Below are 18,522 nucleotides of genomic sequence, written 5' to 3'. Positions count from 1 at the left end.
ATATATTGAAATAGAGTTTGGCAACATCAGATAAAGTACATAATGATGATAAAACGGATGCTATATGGATAGAAACATCAGTTGTAGCAAAGATAATCCTTTTACTGAGCACACTCATTGTGCAAGAAGCTAATCCCATTTAGTAATACAGTATATTAGGCAAAAGAGAAATTAAATAGAAAAGGCTGGCTGACATCATTATACAGGCAAATTCCCGTTAACTTCGATAGAAGAAACTGAGTAAGGACTTTGGGATCCGACTCTATAAACATAACAGGTGATAAGAATATACTTGTTCTGTGTCCAGCATTTTCACAAATGGTATTAACTTAAGAGAAATCAGTACAACATAACAAAAATAAAGCTATATAAGCAAATACAAGAATAAAGGAAACTATTGCGCCATTTATTTATCATGACACAGCCACTGCATTACCTTTTAAAGGGATGCTATCAACTTAAAATTTAGGCAATATTTTAAAATGAGTTCAAATTAGTTTCAGGTACTACACCTGTCCCTGAATCCCCTTGTCAAAGTTTGTGGATTTATAGTCAGATTCTCCTCTTTAGGGGAAAAAAGAAAAAGATTCTCTCTCCTTTATTGCTGTGAGAAAGACACAAAATAAGGAAACTGAGTACCTAGGGGGGAAAGTGAATTTGTTTATATACAAATTACTGTCAAATGCACAGGAAAAAATGAAGGAAAATGTTCTCAATCTTCTCTCTCCTAGTTCGAGCAATCTTAGGTGTTCCAATCCAAGCATATAACCTAATGATAACTAAGTGAGTTCTTTGGGGGGCAGGGACTGTGTCTTTGTATGTGTCAGTACAGTAGCTAGTACTCTGGGGCCATGCTCCTGTCTGGATCCTTTGGGGGATACTGCTCTGTAAATATTCAAAACTAATGGTAAAAATCGGTGAAAGTTTTAGGTGGTGTGATTTTTGAGTTGATAGTGTCCCTTTAAGATGGTACTACCTAGCCAGCCGCCAGTGCAGAAAGACTGGGATAGTGCCAAGGCCCCACCTCCTTCCCATCCTCTCTGGTACGATTAGGGCTCCTATCAGTGCAAAGCCTTCCACAATGCTTGCATACCCCTGTGCACAAGGACTGTGTTGTCCCTAGCTCCTGTATGTGAATTCTTCCAATGCTTGTTCACCTGTGTAGGGACTAGCCATCATCTAGCCCTAAAAGATTGTTGTTGTAGCAAGAAAAAGATTATAGTTAGCTTGTGCTGTTTAATAAATAATCAGTGACATTTACCCTTAAAACATGTGCAGTGATGAAAAACTACACAATGATTATCTGTCAAAAAGATGACAAAATAATTTTCATGATAATGGGAGTGCTAATAAACCACCACATTGAGGTCTCTCCCCCCACCTCTCTGGGAAATTATAGTCTCCTAAGTGAATTTTGATAGTAATGTGTTGCTTATTCTAGCTTGTGCTCTTCGTGTAATTGCTTTTCTCATTAAAATAAACACATATGCCACATTTGTTGTAGGATCTATTTCTGTTGCATTTTCATTTACTCATACATATAAATTCATATTCTGTATCTACTCAACTGTACTGCTCACTGTGTTTTCTTCAGCACATACCACCTAGGCTGAGAAAAGCAATTGTTCCTAGGATAGCCCCTTTCTGTCATATTAAGATCCATCAAATGGATCATAGCCTGCCATGATGCTACTGTAGTAGTTTGTTCAATGCATACACTGTAATTATTATACATACAGTACTTAACTGGAAAACTAATAAAAAGTAAGCTATTATATATTCAATAGTACATTTAAAGATTCTATTTCTAATAAATGACTTCATTTTCACAATGCCAATTAGCCATATGAAATCAATGGGTACATCACGTTTTATATTCAAAGACATTAAACTAGAATACTCATATTACAGCTGATTAAATGTTCACTTCAGGGCCAGTCTATGAAACGTTAAGGTTACAGATGCACTTGATCAAAAGAGATATTACAGGTGTAAAAGCAAAACAGAATAGTTTCAGATTCCTGATTATTATGGGGTTTAAAATGTGCACAGCACATTCAAACAAATCAAGAGACCAGCTTTCCCAAGAACAAACGACACTTTTCAGCTCAATACAAACTTTATTTTCTTCTGAAGAGTTTGACTTTTGGTTTTGATACATGCCTCTAGAAGGCTAAATTGGGATGTACTGTAGTAGTGGTACTTCAGGTACGGAAGCAAATATCTGAGTTTCATACCCATCCATCATGTACTATATAGTATAATTATTATTTAGGTAAGTATCTTTAAGACTCCTTATGAAAACAAAGCGTAACGCTTGGTTTAAAAACAAAGGATTAGCAGAAAATTACAGTCAGGCAACCTGCATTATCAATTAGCCATAGGCTGACCACTGACCACTATGTACAGCTTTAAAAAGCCATGATAATATTTGTTCACTCACACAGGATCAATGTAACGGTTCGTTCTCTGTGGTACTCTACCCATAGGTGTCCCTGGGGACTAACCATCATCATATAATTAATATCTGCTTAGAAGACTTCTCACAGTATATACACACATACACCCTTAAACTGATTTTTTCCTTCCCTAGAAGTTCATATAGTTATTTTTTCCTAACAAATGGTGAATTGGAGCAGAAACTGAATCAATCATCCCTTATTCCAACCTCACATTGTTAAATGTCTCTCGGACATCTCTACTTCTGCTAAACATACCATATACGTAAAGACAGAGTTTTGCTATCTTTATGCACTAAGATGACAGGAAAAAGAATTCAAAGCAAAGTTTCTGGATTCACTCCAGTAACAAAATCTGAAACACTCTGAATAAAGGATGAAAATAAGTGTTTTATATTAAAATGACCATTTTACAATACCTTAAGAAGTCTGACAGATGGGAGAAAAGCAGCATGGCATAGCTTCCGAATGGTCCAGTTTAGTGGTCGGGGAGCATCAGTTTGACTCATGACCCTCTAAAAATTCCACTTGAAAACGAACTGCAAACCTTATAATGCCTACAAAACAAATGGTCCTCCACAGTTTTGACATCCCACGTTCATCATTTCCACACTTGCAATTCCGTAGGACAGATGCTTCCTGGAACTTGGTTGGAAGGCTGGCAAAGTGGATTTGCCTTAGCCACTGATCCTCCTTAAGAAAGCAACCTCCTGTCTTGGAGCAGTAGTGCTCATGCATACCAAATGTGGCTGAATGGAAGCAATCAGCCTGCTGCTCAGAGGAGGGCTGCACTGTTTTAAAGGAAAGGGAAAGCCTGCATGAATAAAACCCTGCAGTAAGAGCTGCTTGCTCGCTTTCTCACACTGTTCAGAGTATAGGCAGGTTAGACATTAAGGGAATCCGAGCCATTTGCTTTTCCTCAGATTTTTTCTTTCTTTCCTTTTTTTTTGTGGGAGAGAAGGCAGAATGGAATGAAAGAATATAAATAAAGCAAGCGACAGGGTACTTCCACTTTCTTTCACAAAGCATTTTGAGGAGAGATAAACCAGCATGAGGGGAGGGGCCGACATTCAGATAGAAGAGAGATGGCTCTGCCTGATAAGACAAAAACTACATCTTCCTTGATTTATCTGGCATAATGAATTGAGAGAGATTGTGAAACAGATCAATTTTATTGCTCTGTCATATTGCAGAAAATCATCAGCAAATGAGTGGGGTTATGTCCTGATATAATGCACTTTTTAAAAATTAAGGGTCTGTTGAGAGATAACTCCTCTGAGGAAAATACTTAAGGGCACAGGTAGGCAGACTACAGGCCAAATCCAGACCACCAGACACTTTTGAACAGACCCCCAAAATCGTTTTACTTATTATCATTTTTTATTATTTTTTCTGGAGTCCGTACTTTGAGTATACCTTGACCAATAAATTTGGATCTTGACAAAAAATAATTGATTACCCAGAAGGGTATTTTGCTTTTACTTTATAATTTACAGATACAAGAGATGTATAATGCTGGAACGCTTATAGTAAGGTAGAATCCCATTTGAGATAATTAATGGCTTGCCCAATTAATGACACTTAAAATGTGCTTTAGCTTTTGCAATACAGAAGGTGAAGTACCCTTGATTTTATTTTATTTTAACAAAGGTTACACTGTGACTAGTTAAAATGATAAAGGTTTACAGCAATTTGGGCTCTGGTAGTTGGAATTTTCCAATGTGACAGGAATAACCAGTTACTTTTAATCAGAATACGGAAGGGGATAATCAACCCCTTTTCTAACAGCAACATCTTCACTCTCTTCTCTCCTAAGGCTCACAGTAGATCATATTTATTCAATTTGGGGACATGTGACAAATTTAAGGCATTTTCATGTTCCATTTTACACAGGTAGCTCTCCTTATTAAAGACACTGTTTCTCTATTCATAATTATCTAAAACTATCATTCCCATATTCCACAGTTAAGCTGACAGTCTCCAAAAGAGAGAAACAAGAAAAAGGAACACAAGTATTGCAATGACCCCTTAAGGATTTGGCACAGTTCAATTAACATTGTTTTTGTGAGGCTATGCTAATAGTCACCTTTTATAGCTCTCTATTTTGTACATATCTATATGTCTATACTGGTTTACAATGGGTTCCTGTGAGTCACACTAATAAGAGCAAACCAATATTTGTGGTCCCAAATCAGTCTTAAATGGACAAGCCTTTGAGCGAGTTGAAAACTCAGGACCTGATCCAAAGCCAGTTGAAGACAATGGGACTCTTTTCACTGAGTTCCATGGTATTTGAATCAGACTCCCAATGAGCATCCTCTGAATTATCCTCTCTAAGACATGATGCAAGAACAGAGTTTACCCCACCCTCCCGCTTTTGTGGGGCATGGATGGCCCTCATACCTGTGTATGTCTCAAGATCCCTCAGTAAAGCCTACAAATCTGGGGACATCTGTAGAAAACTGGTGGCCTGATGCAGAAGCCAAGTACCTCTGTGCTCCTTCCTGACCCCCTCCCCAACCCTTCATATTGGTTGGGCTCCCTGAGGAGCTGAACCCCAGTTGGTTTTTTAACTGTTTACCAATCAAAAACTCACATTCAGGGGGAAGTTGAGAGCAGATTGTGAAATGGAATAAGACAAGGCTTGTGGAAGAATTATTCAGCAGAACAGCTCTGCCCAAATCTCACCTGTAATCCTAAAACTGCAGAGTTCTAAACATGCAGAGATTGAGGAGTTATCAAGATGAAGGACCTGAAGCTCAAACGTCCTTCCTCCTAACTAAATTTGGGCCAAGGCATCTGACTTTTGCTTTTTTTTACCCCCTCCACAGAGGGAAAAGGAAAAGGGGTGTGACCAAGCACCCTTTGCCCATGTTGCACAGGTTTCAATGTCACACACTTTACTTTTTCAGTTGAACTATAAACATAACATATAAAAGTAGTAAACATCTACCATTGATGAGTTACAGTGTGACTCCAATAACATTTCCTGACACTCTTATAAGGGCTTGTCATAAATATAAAGGGAAGGGTAAACACCTTTAAATCCCTCCTGGCCAGGAGGAAAAACCCTTTCACCTGTAACGGGTTAAGAAGCTAAGACAACCCCGTTGGCACCTGACCAAAATGACCAATGAGGAGACAAGATACTTTCAAAGCTGGGGGCGGGGAACAAAGGGTTCTCTCTGTGTGTGTGTGTTGTTTTTGCCGGGACCAGAGCAGGAATGCAGGTCAGAACTCCTGTGAAAAGTCAGTAAGCAATCTAGTTAGATGTGCGTTAGATTCTGTTTTGTTTAAATGGCTGATAAAATAAGCTGTGCTGAATGGAATGGATATTCCTGTTTGTGTGTCTTTTTGTAACTTAAGGTTTAGCCTAGAGGGATTCTCTATGTTTTGAATCTGATTACCCTGTAAGGTATTTACCATCCTGATTTTACAGAGGTGATTCTTTTACTTTTTTCTTCAATTAAAATTCTTCTTTTAAGAATTTGATTGCTTTTTCATTGTTCTTAAGATCCAAGGATTTGGGTCTGTGTTCACCTGTGCAAATTGGTGAGGATTTTTATCAAGCCTTCCCCAGGAAAGGGGGTGTAGGGCTTGGGGGAAAGACGTTTCCAAGTGGGCTCTTTCCCTGTTATTTTTGTTAGACGTTTGGTGGTGGTAGCAATAAGGTCCAGGGACAAAAGGTAAAATAGTTTGTACCTTGGGGAAGTTTTAACCTAAGCTGGTAAAAATAAGCTTAGGGGGTTTTTCATGCAGGTCCCCACATCTGTACCCTAGAGTTCAGAGTGGGGAAGGAACCTTGACAGGGCTCATTAAAAGAGGCAAAGAGGAAACCAGGCAGATAGAACATATCTAAATCTTGACATTAAATACCATAGTACTTAAAAGGAGCACAGCATGATCATTTTGGCTGGGTTAGGAAAGTAGGAGTAGATGAGTGCTGTCAAATGGTTAAACTGAGGGACGAGGAGTTTGCCATGGAAAGAAAGCAGAAAAACTGCAGCCTTGAATAACCCACCTTTTTCTCCAAAAGGCTGCAGGAAGGCTCATTGGTAAGACACATACCCCATCACCACCATAAACCCTCCCCACATCTGCTTTTTCATTGGGCACCTGCTGAAAAAGAAAGTGGACAGATTGCACTAGAAATAGGGAAACTGGAAAATGGTAGAATTCTGCCTTTCTTGTCACTGTGTAAGAAAGTAGGATAACAAACCTCTAAGAAGGTTAGGGAGCAGAAGACACTATAAAAATATAACATTGTTTTAATAAACTAAAAATAGTAAGTCCAATGCATCTTAGCTTCCACTGCATTTTAAATGCTTGAGATAGAGCTCTGTAAATGCCTCTCTGCTACACACAGCGGCTTAGAAGCCATCGCTTTTATATAGTGCAGTGTTTAGTATGCATCCATTTGTTTTCATGGGCCTGCTTCTTCACCGCCTGGCCTCTTGACTAGTCATTTAGACCTGTAGAAAGAGGGGTGTGTGTGTGTGTAAAAAATACTACCTACTAACTTCCAGATAGGGTAGAAAGGATGGTGTAGTGAATAGGGCATGGGAATGGAACTCAAGAGATCTAGAGTCAGCTCCCGGTTCTATGGTAGACTTTCTGTGTCACCTTGAGCAAAGCACTTAAATCTGCTCTATGGCTCAGTTCCCCAACTGCAACATGGGGCTAGGACTTCCCCTATCTCACACGTGAGGATAAATAGATTAGTGACTGTAAGGCACCCAGATATAACAGTGATGAGGGTCATACAAATAGACCGATAGTTGCTACCAATCAGAATAGTAACTAATTCACACATTGAATAGCTGTAAGTAATCTAAGGGAGTGGCAGTGAAGATTCAAGCTCCAAAGGCATGATTTTCAGAGGTGTTGAGAATAGCTGGTCGAAAAATGGGACACCATTTTCATGAAAGTTCTCATGAATTTTAATCCATTTTTTGGTCAAAACTGTAATGAAAAATTGTGAAATTGAAGATTTTCAACCAGTGGTACTGCCGCGCACCTGCAGCTGTCATTGAATTCTGTTGCAACGGTCGGTGATCAGCTCTTTTGAAAACCAGGCTCCCTGTCTCTACGTCAGAAGATTATGGAGGTGCAACAATCACGTCAGACTTTATCCTTCTATTAAATGCTGTTATAACATAGCAGCACTGAATTTAGCGTTGCCATTGTTCAGATTAAAGTGTTCCCCCTTTCCGACACAGTTACTGCACTACCATTACAGTGAGACCTATTACTTTGTCAAGTGCCAAACAAAAATCATAACAATTTAAGGCAAGTTCCGTTGCTGCCAGCTGACAAGAAAGATTGCCATGGTACCTAAAGAAAGTATTTTTAAAAGCTCTTCTATGTCAATTTCCATAATCTCACATAACAATCCTGTGTTCATAAACATCTACCATAGCACATATCCCTACGTACAATACATGAAAGCAGCACATATAAGAATACCAAAAAAATGAAAGAATGGTTGACATTCCATAAAATCCAAACTAGTTACAGTATATTGATTGTGGCCAACCATTTTAGCCTGGGGGCAAATATATAACAACAAGATCAAAGGGCTGCTGCTAACAAATATTTAAGAGCAAACTGTCCTGTTTCTTGTTCCCTTGGCATCACTCAGTCAGCACAAAGGGAATGGAAGCCAGTAGCATGCCCCCTGCTCAAGATTCCCCTATTATTTTTTTGCACTGAGGGAGTGTCTAGTAGGTACAGTCACAGATCTGGACCCCACTGTGCTAGGCTCTGTACAAAACAGAACAAAGACTGTCCTTACCCTAAAGAGTTTACAATCCAAGTACAAGATGAGAGACAACAGGTGGATACAGACAGACAGGAGAGCAAAAGGAAACATGACAGTACTGGTCAGCATGACAGGCAGCGGTCTCTGCACACCAGCTGCCTCACTATTATCAAGTTCTCTCTAAGCATGGGAAAATTTCCAGCAGACATCACGTTAGCATAGCTGGCTCTTACGCCGTGCACCAGGAGCTGCATAGAGAGAGGTGTCTATCAGGAGTGAGAAGGATGTGCATTGTACTCTGGCTATCTATCCCCAGTTGACGTATGGTCCCTAGGGAAAGGTTTCCAGCTAGCACAAGAGAGAGCACTCTGCCTGCTTAATCAAGGAAGTGTAACTGGCTGTTGTTTCTGTGCTTCACCTCTTTCCCCCTTCTCCCAGGTAGTCCTGCAGTATCCTTTGCTAATAGGCACTCCCGTAAGCTCAGGCAGAGCCATTCAAGCTCCTATCCTATCCTGCTCTCCCTGGGGCTCTCATAGTCCAACAGGCAAGCAGACAATCGAAGCAACTCACTTCTCCCACCCCTGTGATGCAGCACATAGTCAGCAGGGGAGCTGCTGAGCAGCAGATACAGAGAAGATACAGGTTTCAGAGTGGTAGCCATGTTAGTCTGCATCAACAAAATCAACGAGTACTTGTGACACCTTAGAGGCTAACAAATTTTAGCCCACGAATGCTTATGCCCAAAGAGAAGAGACAGCAGCTGCTCAAAGCTTGCTGCTCGCAAGAGAGTAACTCCTGAGGCCCCCCTGCCCACCTCCCTTTAGTCACGGGATTGACTCAGAAGCTTGAGTTTAAAAGTCACAGTGTTTAGGTTTAGGAAATATTTTCAATTCATAATCAAATAAAAGTTCTCTTATTGACAACACTGTCCTCCAGCATTACAGGGTGGTCACCCCTGCAGTATATAAGTAGTAGCTATTGTTCACAAATATGGTATAATAACCATCTTTGTTCACTACCTTTAAATTTAAATTCACAAAGTTCAGTGCTAACCATTTTTTCCCACTTTGCTTTGCATGTTTTTGCATCCCCAGAAAGTTGTGTTCTAACAAACTGGAAATGCGAACATGCCACAAAACTCATCTGAACTCCCCAAGTCTAATGTGGCATCCATCTTAACACACAAATTGACCCAGATTTACTTGAAGCTTGTGTAACTCAAGTGCAACTCAGCCTGTGTTTTGGATTTAGAATAAATAATTGATTGAAGTTTTGCACAGCTCTTGCTGTTAGATGTTTTTGGAACATAGCTTTGCTGCTCTTTTCTACTGCTACCTTTGCTAAGATGTTTCACAAATTAACTATCCCATGCGTGCACACACACACACACACACACACACGTTGGTCATGTTATATTAAGACTACATAAAGTATTGAAAAATGATTGATGTTACAAACATGTTCAAAATCTAGACATGAATATCACATATTATAGAGTGTTACAAGCACATACGTAGAACATGTTATAAATGGTTACATACGACCATAGTTAAAGACAACCTATTGAGCAACTAGATTCTAACAATCTCTAACAATTGATTAACTATTTACCAAGATACCTATTAACTATTTACAAATGTACCCTTAATATAATGTGAACAAAAATGTTTAGGCTCTTTGCTGTTTCCTTGTTAACTATATATTATTGAGTGCTGTTGTTAACGTTAATAATTTGAATATTTCTATTGTATGCCCATCCTTTTAGTGTATTGAAAAGCTCGTCATATGTCCTTTTAATATTTACTTTTCTAGAATACAGTCAGTTCCAGTTTTCCCTCTAAACTTCTAACATTCTTTTTGCCCTTCCCTCTCAACTAGATTTCCTTTCCATTATTGATAATAATGAGCCATAAGTCTAAGTCCTTACCCGAGTACTACAGTATTTTTCTGACTTTTGTTGCATACAGTCATGTGATATTTTTATATTTCTTGTCTGTTACATTTTGTATTCTCATGCAATTATATACTCTCATTTTTATTATTTAGTACTTTGTACTTACTTGTCCCATTTCATCTAAATATTGAAATGTTCTTTATCACTTAATTAAGTCACAAAGTTCCCCAGTGAATCATTTATGTTAGATCATCTAGTACCTAATTTCCAAGATGAGTAAATTGAGAGAGAGAGAGTCAAAGTGAATTTCCTATATTGACACAGAAAATTAATAAACAAAGCACGGAATGGAACCTAGTAAACTTAATTTCCAGTTCCTTGTTCTAACCATCAGGTTACCATGTTTCCCATTCAAAAAAGAGTGAACTTTTTTAGTCTAGATGACTTAGGTCATAATAAAGAAAGCAAAACAAATATAAAGTTTGCATATGAGAGAGAGAGAGAAACAGTGATTTGCCCTATGCTGTTATGCATATGAGGTGAGAAAAAAAATGGCAACAGCCTTGCACTAGGCAAGGAGCTCCTCTGCATTTAAAGGACAGTGGACAGATACAGAGTGACAACTTTCTGCAACATATACCTCACTCCTTTCAGTAATTTAAATGTATACAGTCACATTTAGTTCTAATGGAGTCCTGTGCCACATGACAATGGCAAAGAATTACAAACACTAATGTTACATTTTCTTTTAACACTAAACAAGGAACTTTAGTAGAATAAGGAAAACAGTAATATCCATCTCTAAAGCTTGTTCTGTCTCTCTACTTCCTTGTAGAGCTTCTGCCTAGAAATTTACCAAGCTCTGTGCTACCTGACTTCTTGTTTGAGATTTAAACAGTACACATATCCTCACAGTCTCCCTTTATACTATATCTAGCAGTACCTGTCCAGAAGGTCATTCGGCACCTGCTCTTTGTCCATAACTGCGCACACACCATGCTATCGACATCACTTTGTAGACATATACCACTAGTTTGTCTACTCCTTGACCATGTGGATCAATACTACATCCTATATCCCATATCTTCTGCACCATCTCTACCCTCCCCAAGTTGATTAGGGCCAACATAAGGTGTCTTATACCAGAGTGGTTATCTCAGCTGACTGTTCTCCTGTTATCACTCAGCCCAGACTCATTTGGTTGGGAGGTGGGAGAGCCCTGCTGCTCCCCTTGACTGTCACAATATTCATCTACCTGAGGATACACATCTCTGTTAACATCTTGCTGTCTCCAATATTCAGCAGGGCAGGCAGCTGACCCAGGAGTGCCTCTAGTTTGTTCTGCAGTTATTCAGTTAGCTGTGTAACAGAGTTTGTGTGTGTTCCATTAATTAATACTGCCAGAGAATACATATACCTAAGGGTCTGTTCCAGTAAATAAAACCATCACCAAAGAGAAGAAAGAAAAAGGAACAACTCTGTGCTTAAGAGGAAATGTCTACAGTGATGGATTGCACATAACAAGCAAATGTAACCTAGGAGTAGGTGAAGAGAGTTTGTCAATATCAGTCTTTCACCCAAAGTTATATTGCTAACAACCAATATAGCAACAAGTAGTCTCCAGAAAGATGTTAATATTAATTACAAAGATGTCCTGGAATACATGTATTTGGAAGCACCACTAAAACCCTTTTTATGGATGTTTCAGACAGATGTCAGTTTTCACAGATGTCAATGACTGAAAAATAAAATCCACTCAAGAGTTACTGTTACTAACATTCCATCATTACACTCCACGGGCATTTTGAGCACTAGTGACTGTTGTCAACTAGTACAAAGAAGCTTGGCCTGTGAAATAGTTGATCCTCCTCAGCAAGAAGTGGCCCAGCTGTAGCAGTTGATATTTTTTCTTTGCAAAACATCAAAGAACTAAAAGTGAGATTCAGATCAGAAAGCTCCATAAAATAAACAAAAGGAAAATACAAAAAAAATGAGAGTTAACTAAATTATGAAATAAGACCGTTGTAATTTTAAAAAATACTTTTTCTCTTTTTGAACTATTATGAAACCTTATTGAGTCCTATGGACTTCAACTTTACATCTGTAACCAATTCCATATTCAAAATTTTACAATTTGTTAGGCACATCCAACACTAATATATGTTTCCCTACATCCTGCACTTGTGCATGCTTGAGAAATATATGTCTTTTCATTAAAAAAAAACTATAAACACTTGGATAGTGACACAAATTCTGGAAAATTTAACTGACAGTTGGAGAAAACAAGACGGCTGGGAGTGGGACATACACTTGTCCAGGTTCCTTCCCCACTCTGAACTCAAGGGTACAGATGTGGGGACCTGCATGAAAGACCCACTAAGCTTATTCTTACCAGCTGAGGTTAAAAGCTGCCACCACCAAAGTGTTACAGAAAGAACAGGGGAAGTGCCCACTTGGAAACATCTCCCGCCCCCAATATATCCCCCAAAGCCCTACACCCCCTTTCCTGGGGAAGGCTTGATAAAAATCCTCACCAATTTGCATAGGCCCAAACCCTTGGATCTTAAGAACAATGAAAAAGCAATCAGGTTCTTAAAAGAAAACCATAACAAGAAAGTCCCTTTTCTACCTTGGAAAATGTTTCTGCAATTACTTTTTCAATCATTATTTCTGTGTATTACAGTAGCAGCTAGGGGACCCAAATCAAGGATCAGCACCCCTTTAGGCCTAACACCATTCAAACTTGTAGTAAAAAGACAGTCCCTGCACCAGAAAACTAATTATCTATGTTTATACCAAGACACAACAGGCCCACGAAACAGAAGAACTAGGTGGATGGGAATGGGATGAAGCAACAGTAAAGCAAGCATGTTTTTGCATAATAAGCAGTAGTCTCAGCTTGCCACGTGCCTAACCATTGTCAGATGACAGGGTGCTGTAGGCATGATGGGAGATGGAGGTACAAGATGAGACAAGCTGTGTGCATTGAATTACCAGAAGTCTTCCCAACCCTACACAAAACATATTAGTCACATAGAGAACTGGAAACACAGAAATCAACCACACTGCCTTACACCCCAAACTATTTCTAATTCCGTTTTGTATAGCGTATTGAAAACTGAGTGAAAATGATAAAATATCACTTTCCATTTCAGAGGTCAGGGAGGATTCCTAGTCCCGCTTGCAGGCAAGGGGGCCCTGTAGGGAAGCATGTGATCTGGGTCTTTCAGGAATCAATCTACAAAGAGTCAGCCTAAAGCATAGTGTGGTGAGTTGTGCCTCTCTGTCTTATAGAACAGCTAGCTCACGCACTCTCTGTTTTTGGTTCTTGTGGGCTGTGGTTCTGGACTTTAAGAAGTAAAAGACTGTGACCTTGCAATTTGTTTGTTTGTGTGCTGTGAACATAACAGTTGGTATGACACACAACAGGATCCTTGAAAGATCTATGCTTGCTTGTGTCTGTGTAATTCCCTCTGTGACAGTAACATCCTATTTGGAATTGAACAGTGGATCAATAGCATGTCTAATTTTCCAGTAACAGCAGCATTTCCTATTAGTAAGGGCAAAAGAGGCCCCATTAATGGTGGTTTTCTATGAGAAATTTGCTTTTTAAAGATTTGAACAATTTTTCTTCTAAAAATCTATCTGTAGCTAATATAGTTTAGTTGTTTGCAGGAGCCCAGCCATTGAAGTCAGGGGATCAGCAATTAAACTCAGAAATGATCTTTTATACTACAACATGTAAATTTCATATTTTAAAACTTTAATAAAACTAGTCTGTTTTAAGAGCTATTACTCATATTCCCAAAGCCTTCTTTTGAAATGTATTACTTATGGGGCCTGTTTACTAAATGCTTCTGCATGTGATCCTCTGCAATGTATGGAGGGTAGCAATAATTCCATGTTAATAAGGTTTTAATTTTTTAAATCAGAAATCAAACAAAATGTGGTGTAACATTGCTTTGCAAAATAAACTCTCAAATTACCGTTCTAATTTAGCTTATGGAACAATAGCGCTATAATGCTGTTTCTCATTGACTAAATAAATTCACTGATTTAAAACAGACATGCCACCAACCTTGATGTATATTAGTCCACACAGTGCTTGTTTGCTTCTCTCAGGAGGGGACAGACTGTTTAGCTGTAGCAACCAAATTGAAAAAAAAATAAAGGAAAGAAAACAGGGCAAAAGAAAAGGAAATTGGTGTAGATCAGTTGGGGGGAAAAATGTAATTTCACTTACTCTATTGCTTTTTGCAAACATCCTAAAAATATGATTTCTACTATATCACTATGCCTAAGTCTTACCGCTATTATAAAACCTCTCTGACTCTCTCCAATACATTTCTTAAATGATCTATTTTATAATTAATATTAACTACTAAACTAATACATAGATTTACTTGAAAAGTTTCGGAAAATTCATGCTATACTCTAAGATTAAGTGCTCTAATTTTGAGATGAAGAGTCTATTTTTCCATACGTAAGATGCTGAATCCCTGCTTTAAGTGCAAAACTCAATTAAATCTTAACTTTGGATCCACAACAGGTGCCTCCATAATTATAGTATTAAAAACTACGAATGCTTTCTATCTCATGGAGAAAAATGAGAACATTTGTTGCAAGTTTTGAAGGTTTCATGCCGTGACAATCCTATGGGCTTGACCTTGAAACTCCTGTTCATGAGAGTAGTCCTTATTGAGTATTTACAGTGTAGTCATTGGGGCTGCTCTCTGAGCAAAGAATCCTCTTCTACCTAGCCTGTAAATTCAAACCCTTCCTCTATTATCACTATGACTCTGAATTTTTAGGGACAAATGAATTCTTATTTCTGTGAATCCCATTTTATATTCTGTTAACAAACGGCTATATAAAGTAAACAGTGCATTATGCCTACCAGGACAGATTCCCCCACGAGTGTGAGGTTTGGTTCCCTACTTAAACGCTTTTAGCGCTACTTAATAACCTAGGACAGAATCTCTCTCCTTTGTGATTTATGTGCCCACTTCCAGGAAAATGAACTGATTCTGCTGGTTTTGTTGACACCATGCTTTACACCCCCTATCCTGTTATGCTTAAAGTTCCTGTTATCAATAGAACACATACTTTACTTTTTAGAATTAGAGAAAATAGCTCTAGTGATTTTTTAATGGAACAGAGGGTCATTCTTCTGTGTGTGCCATTATGCCATAGCATGTAAGTTAATTTGCAATTTTTATTTTATTTGTTTTTGAGAATGACAGAATACTGGGGTAGGAAAGGGCAGGAGGAAAGAGGGGGAAATCAGGAAAATGACAGTGAATAAATCCTGATGCAATGTAGTTGCATAAAAACATTTAATATTTGTTTTAAAAATTACTTCTGTATTTAAAATGAAACCCAAATAACCAGTCTGATTTTTGGGTGTGTATTTGTCTTTCTGCTACTTGTGTAGCTGCTCACTGATTTCTAAACAATGTTGCTCAATTCCTTCCTTTCTTTTAAGAATTTTGTTTTATCTGACACTTAAATACCCACAAAAGAGGCCACTTACTAAGTAAGCTGTAATTCCATTTTGTGTTTTAAAAGAGGTAAATTTTAAAGAAGTCATGTTTTTGCTTCATTTATTTTTCTTTTTATTATCATGAATTATCCTTATTGAATTCCTCTTTTTATTCTCCCATTTTCTCTCTGATATAATAATCCCTCATCAAGATTCCTGTTATTTGATTAACCAATATTTTTCAGAAATAAAAGAACAGCATATTGAACAAAGTGCATGTTGTACTTCATTGAATATGCAAAGTAGAAACTATAACCAAGTACAACACACAGCACGAGAAGTTATTTACTAACATGAGAAAGTTCCATAAATCATTTAGCTCATGTGGCTTTATGTTGTATACCTCATCTAATTTAATTACTAAGGCAGCAAACAGCAGTTGGAACATTTGCAAATCCAAAAGCATGCCTTTTCCTGTTGGATTATTTTACAGTAGCACTTTAACCTGCTAACTGTTTGTAAACAATATACAATTTACACTTTAAGCATCTTTGGCTTATTGGCACACAAGGAGTCAAGTGAGTGAAAGAAAACCCTTGAGCCCTGATCAGCCATTTTGACATCAAACAATACAGTGCGCCTGTAGGCTATAAAATATCTTTGGATTGTGAGCAGAAAAAAGAAAAGGGCAACGTAATTAGCTTTAATAAGAGTAACAATAATGAAACTCGTTACATCATCTCTCTTTTTGGGAGAAACTACTGTTATGTACTAAAAATAAATTGTCAGACTCATAATAAATTTATAAAAAAAAGCCTCCTCATGTGTGTATCCATGACAACCGAAATTTATATTTTGAGCTCCATATAGTAGTTTCACTACATTTTACATAAATTACTGTAAAGGAAGTAACAAAATAAGATGGTTTGCTATCCCAGGTGTTTTATTTGGCATAATATGTCATATTTCTACAATATTCAAAACAGAGAAAAAATGTGTGTAATGGTTTGAAACTAATCCTATCAGAAGGAAAACATTTTCTTCAATAAGATAATGTACAGGATTTTAACTCTGTTAAAGTACAGTGGGGACTGAACTCCGATGAAGGGGGCTGTAGCCCACAAAAGCTTATGCTCAAATAAATTGCTTAGTCTTTAAGGTGCCACAAGTCCTCCTTTTATTTTTCCAAATGATTCAGTCATTCAGTATCAGTAAGTCACAGTTGTGACAGCAACAAAAGCACTGATAGAAATTAGAAACATCCATTGCATGAAATAAATAAAGGTTCCTATCATTTATGCTACTGTTTTTCCTAATGGGATTCCATCTGGAATGCTTTGTGCACAGCCAACTCATCTTTAAATCCCTTAGAGAGAGGGGCCTGGTTTCACCAGGCTGGGTACCACTAAAATTCCAGTCTCTGTTATGCATAACTGCTCTCTACAATGAAATTAAAAAAGCACAATGTGTTGTCAATATCATACTGAACCATGGAATTTCTAACTATAAAACTGAGCGAATGAGCATACCTCATGCAAGTGTCAAACTGAAATGTCAAAGTAAAGCTTTCCCTTGACCTTTATTATGGAATAAAGTTATCCCCTTTCTTAGAAAGAGAGAGGGAGAACACCATAGAAGTGATAGGACAGAAGCACAGTTCTCCCATCATTGTCTATTCCTGGAACAGCCTGCCATCTATTTTTATTTATTTATTGAGTGCAGGGAGGAGGGAGCATCCTCACGCTAGTAACACACAAGTTGCTAACAACTATGGAAACTGTTCTGAACTGAATTGACTGTTTTAGGCCCCAGTCCAGATCCTTAATTCCTATGTGGAGTCTCACAAGGAAATAGCATAATGGCCTACCTGAAATATAACTGAAGGCCCCTGAGTGAATGGATGACTGCAACTCTCATATGAGGATAAAATATAACCCTAATTAAAATAACTGGTCTGAATATTATTAAATATTTCTACTGCAGTAACACAGAGGCCCTAACCCACATTGGGCTTGGCACTATACGCATATAACAAAAGGACAGTACCTCCTCCAACATCTTACAATAAAAAATATGGTAACACAACAGTGCTGAAAATTAAGTGTAATAAGGAGTCACACCATGCCAGCTGCCTCACCATTATCAAGTGCTTTATAGGCATCATGGTAGAGGGGAGATTCACAATCAATAACTAACTTTTTATTCTAAGAGTATAGAATATTTTGCTCACTATTCTAGATGATAGGGTTAATTTAGCAGTCTGAACAAATGATTCCACGGATGTGCATTTATACCATGTACTTTCAAGCAGAAATTGATGCGTCACCTCATTATGCAATTCCTGATATGGTTAATACCCACATGACAACATGACATTACTTACATACTTTAGGTATAGATAATAACTGTTTGATATTCAGCCAATCACCATGAGTTAGTATTTGTTGAGTTAATATGAGTTGATATTTAAATCAGATGCTATACCTCAGCAGTGTGATGCTGAGTAATATTTGGTATAAAATGTAAATTTAAGAACTTAAACACTTAAAGCCTGCTTGTTTGAGTATTTCTGTGATGTGGATTAAATAAAAGAGGTAGTGTGGGAAAAACAATAGTAGTGGATGACTGGGGGGGGACGACCCTGTGTTTTGCATCAACATTAAGATACTGATAAAGTTTGTTTTTGTTTTTTGTGCCAGCATGAGGTGCCTGGGTTTACCAGGTACACAGCAGATGAAAAACTAGAAACCTCTTTCTGCTAATATTTTCTCAAAAGAAGAAAAACCATCCAATTTCTTTTGAAAATTACAGTCTCCAAAAATGCACCATAAATTATTACTCATCTCTATTAATCTTTATCAAGCAGGAGTAGATAACATCACATGATCTGCCATGAAGGCTGAGGAAATCTACAAAGCAAATGAGT

At 37.9% G+C, this 18,522-nt stretch overlaps 1 protein-coding gene across 7 annotated transcripts in view; it reads right to left on the bottom strand.

The window, feature by feature from the left end:
* TRPM3 (transient receptor potential cation channel subfamily M member 3) overlaps positions 1-18,522 on the bottom strand; it is a 590,787-nt gene that overhangs the window by 408,814 nt on the left and 163,451 nt on the right. The window contains exon 1 of one of the 7 annotated variants that reach the window (XM_074953256.1): positions 2,879-3,190. The exons of the other annotated variants lie outside the window; for them this stretch is intronic. Coding sequence (XP_074809357.1) covers positions 2,879-2,968 — 90 coding nt within the window. The 5' untranslated portion in view covers positions 2,969-3,190. Of the gene's footprint in view, positions 1-2,878; positions 3,191-18,522 lie in introns of those variants that run through there. 7 annotated transcript variants of the gene reach the window in all.

The sequence above is a fragment of the Natator depressus genome, chromosome 5 (assembly GCF_965152275.1).
Source record: "Natator depressus isolate rNatDep1 chromosome 5, rNatDep2.hap1, whole genome shotgun sequence".
NCBI lineage: Eukaryota > Metazoa > Chordata > Testudines > Cheloniidae > Natator > Natator depressus.
This window is presented reverse-complemented; position numbering and strand designations above follow the sequence as displayed.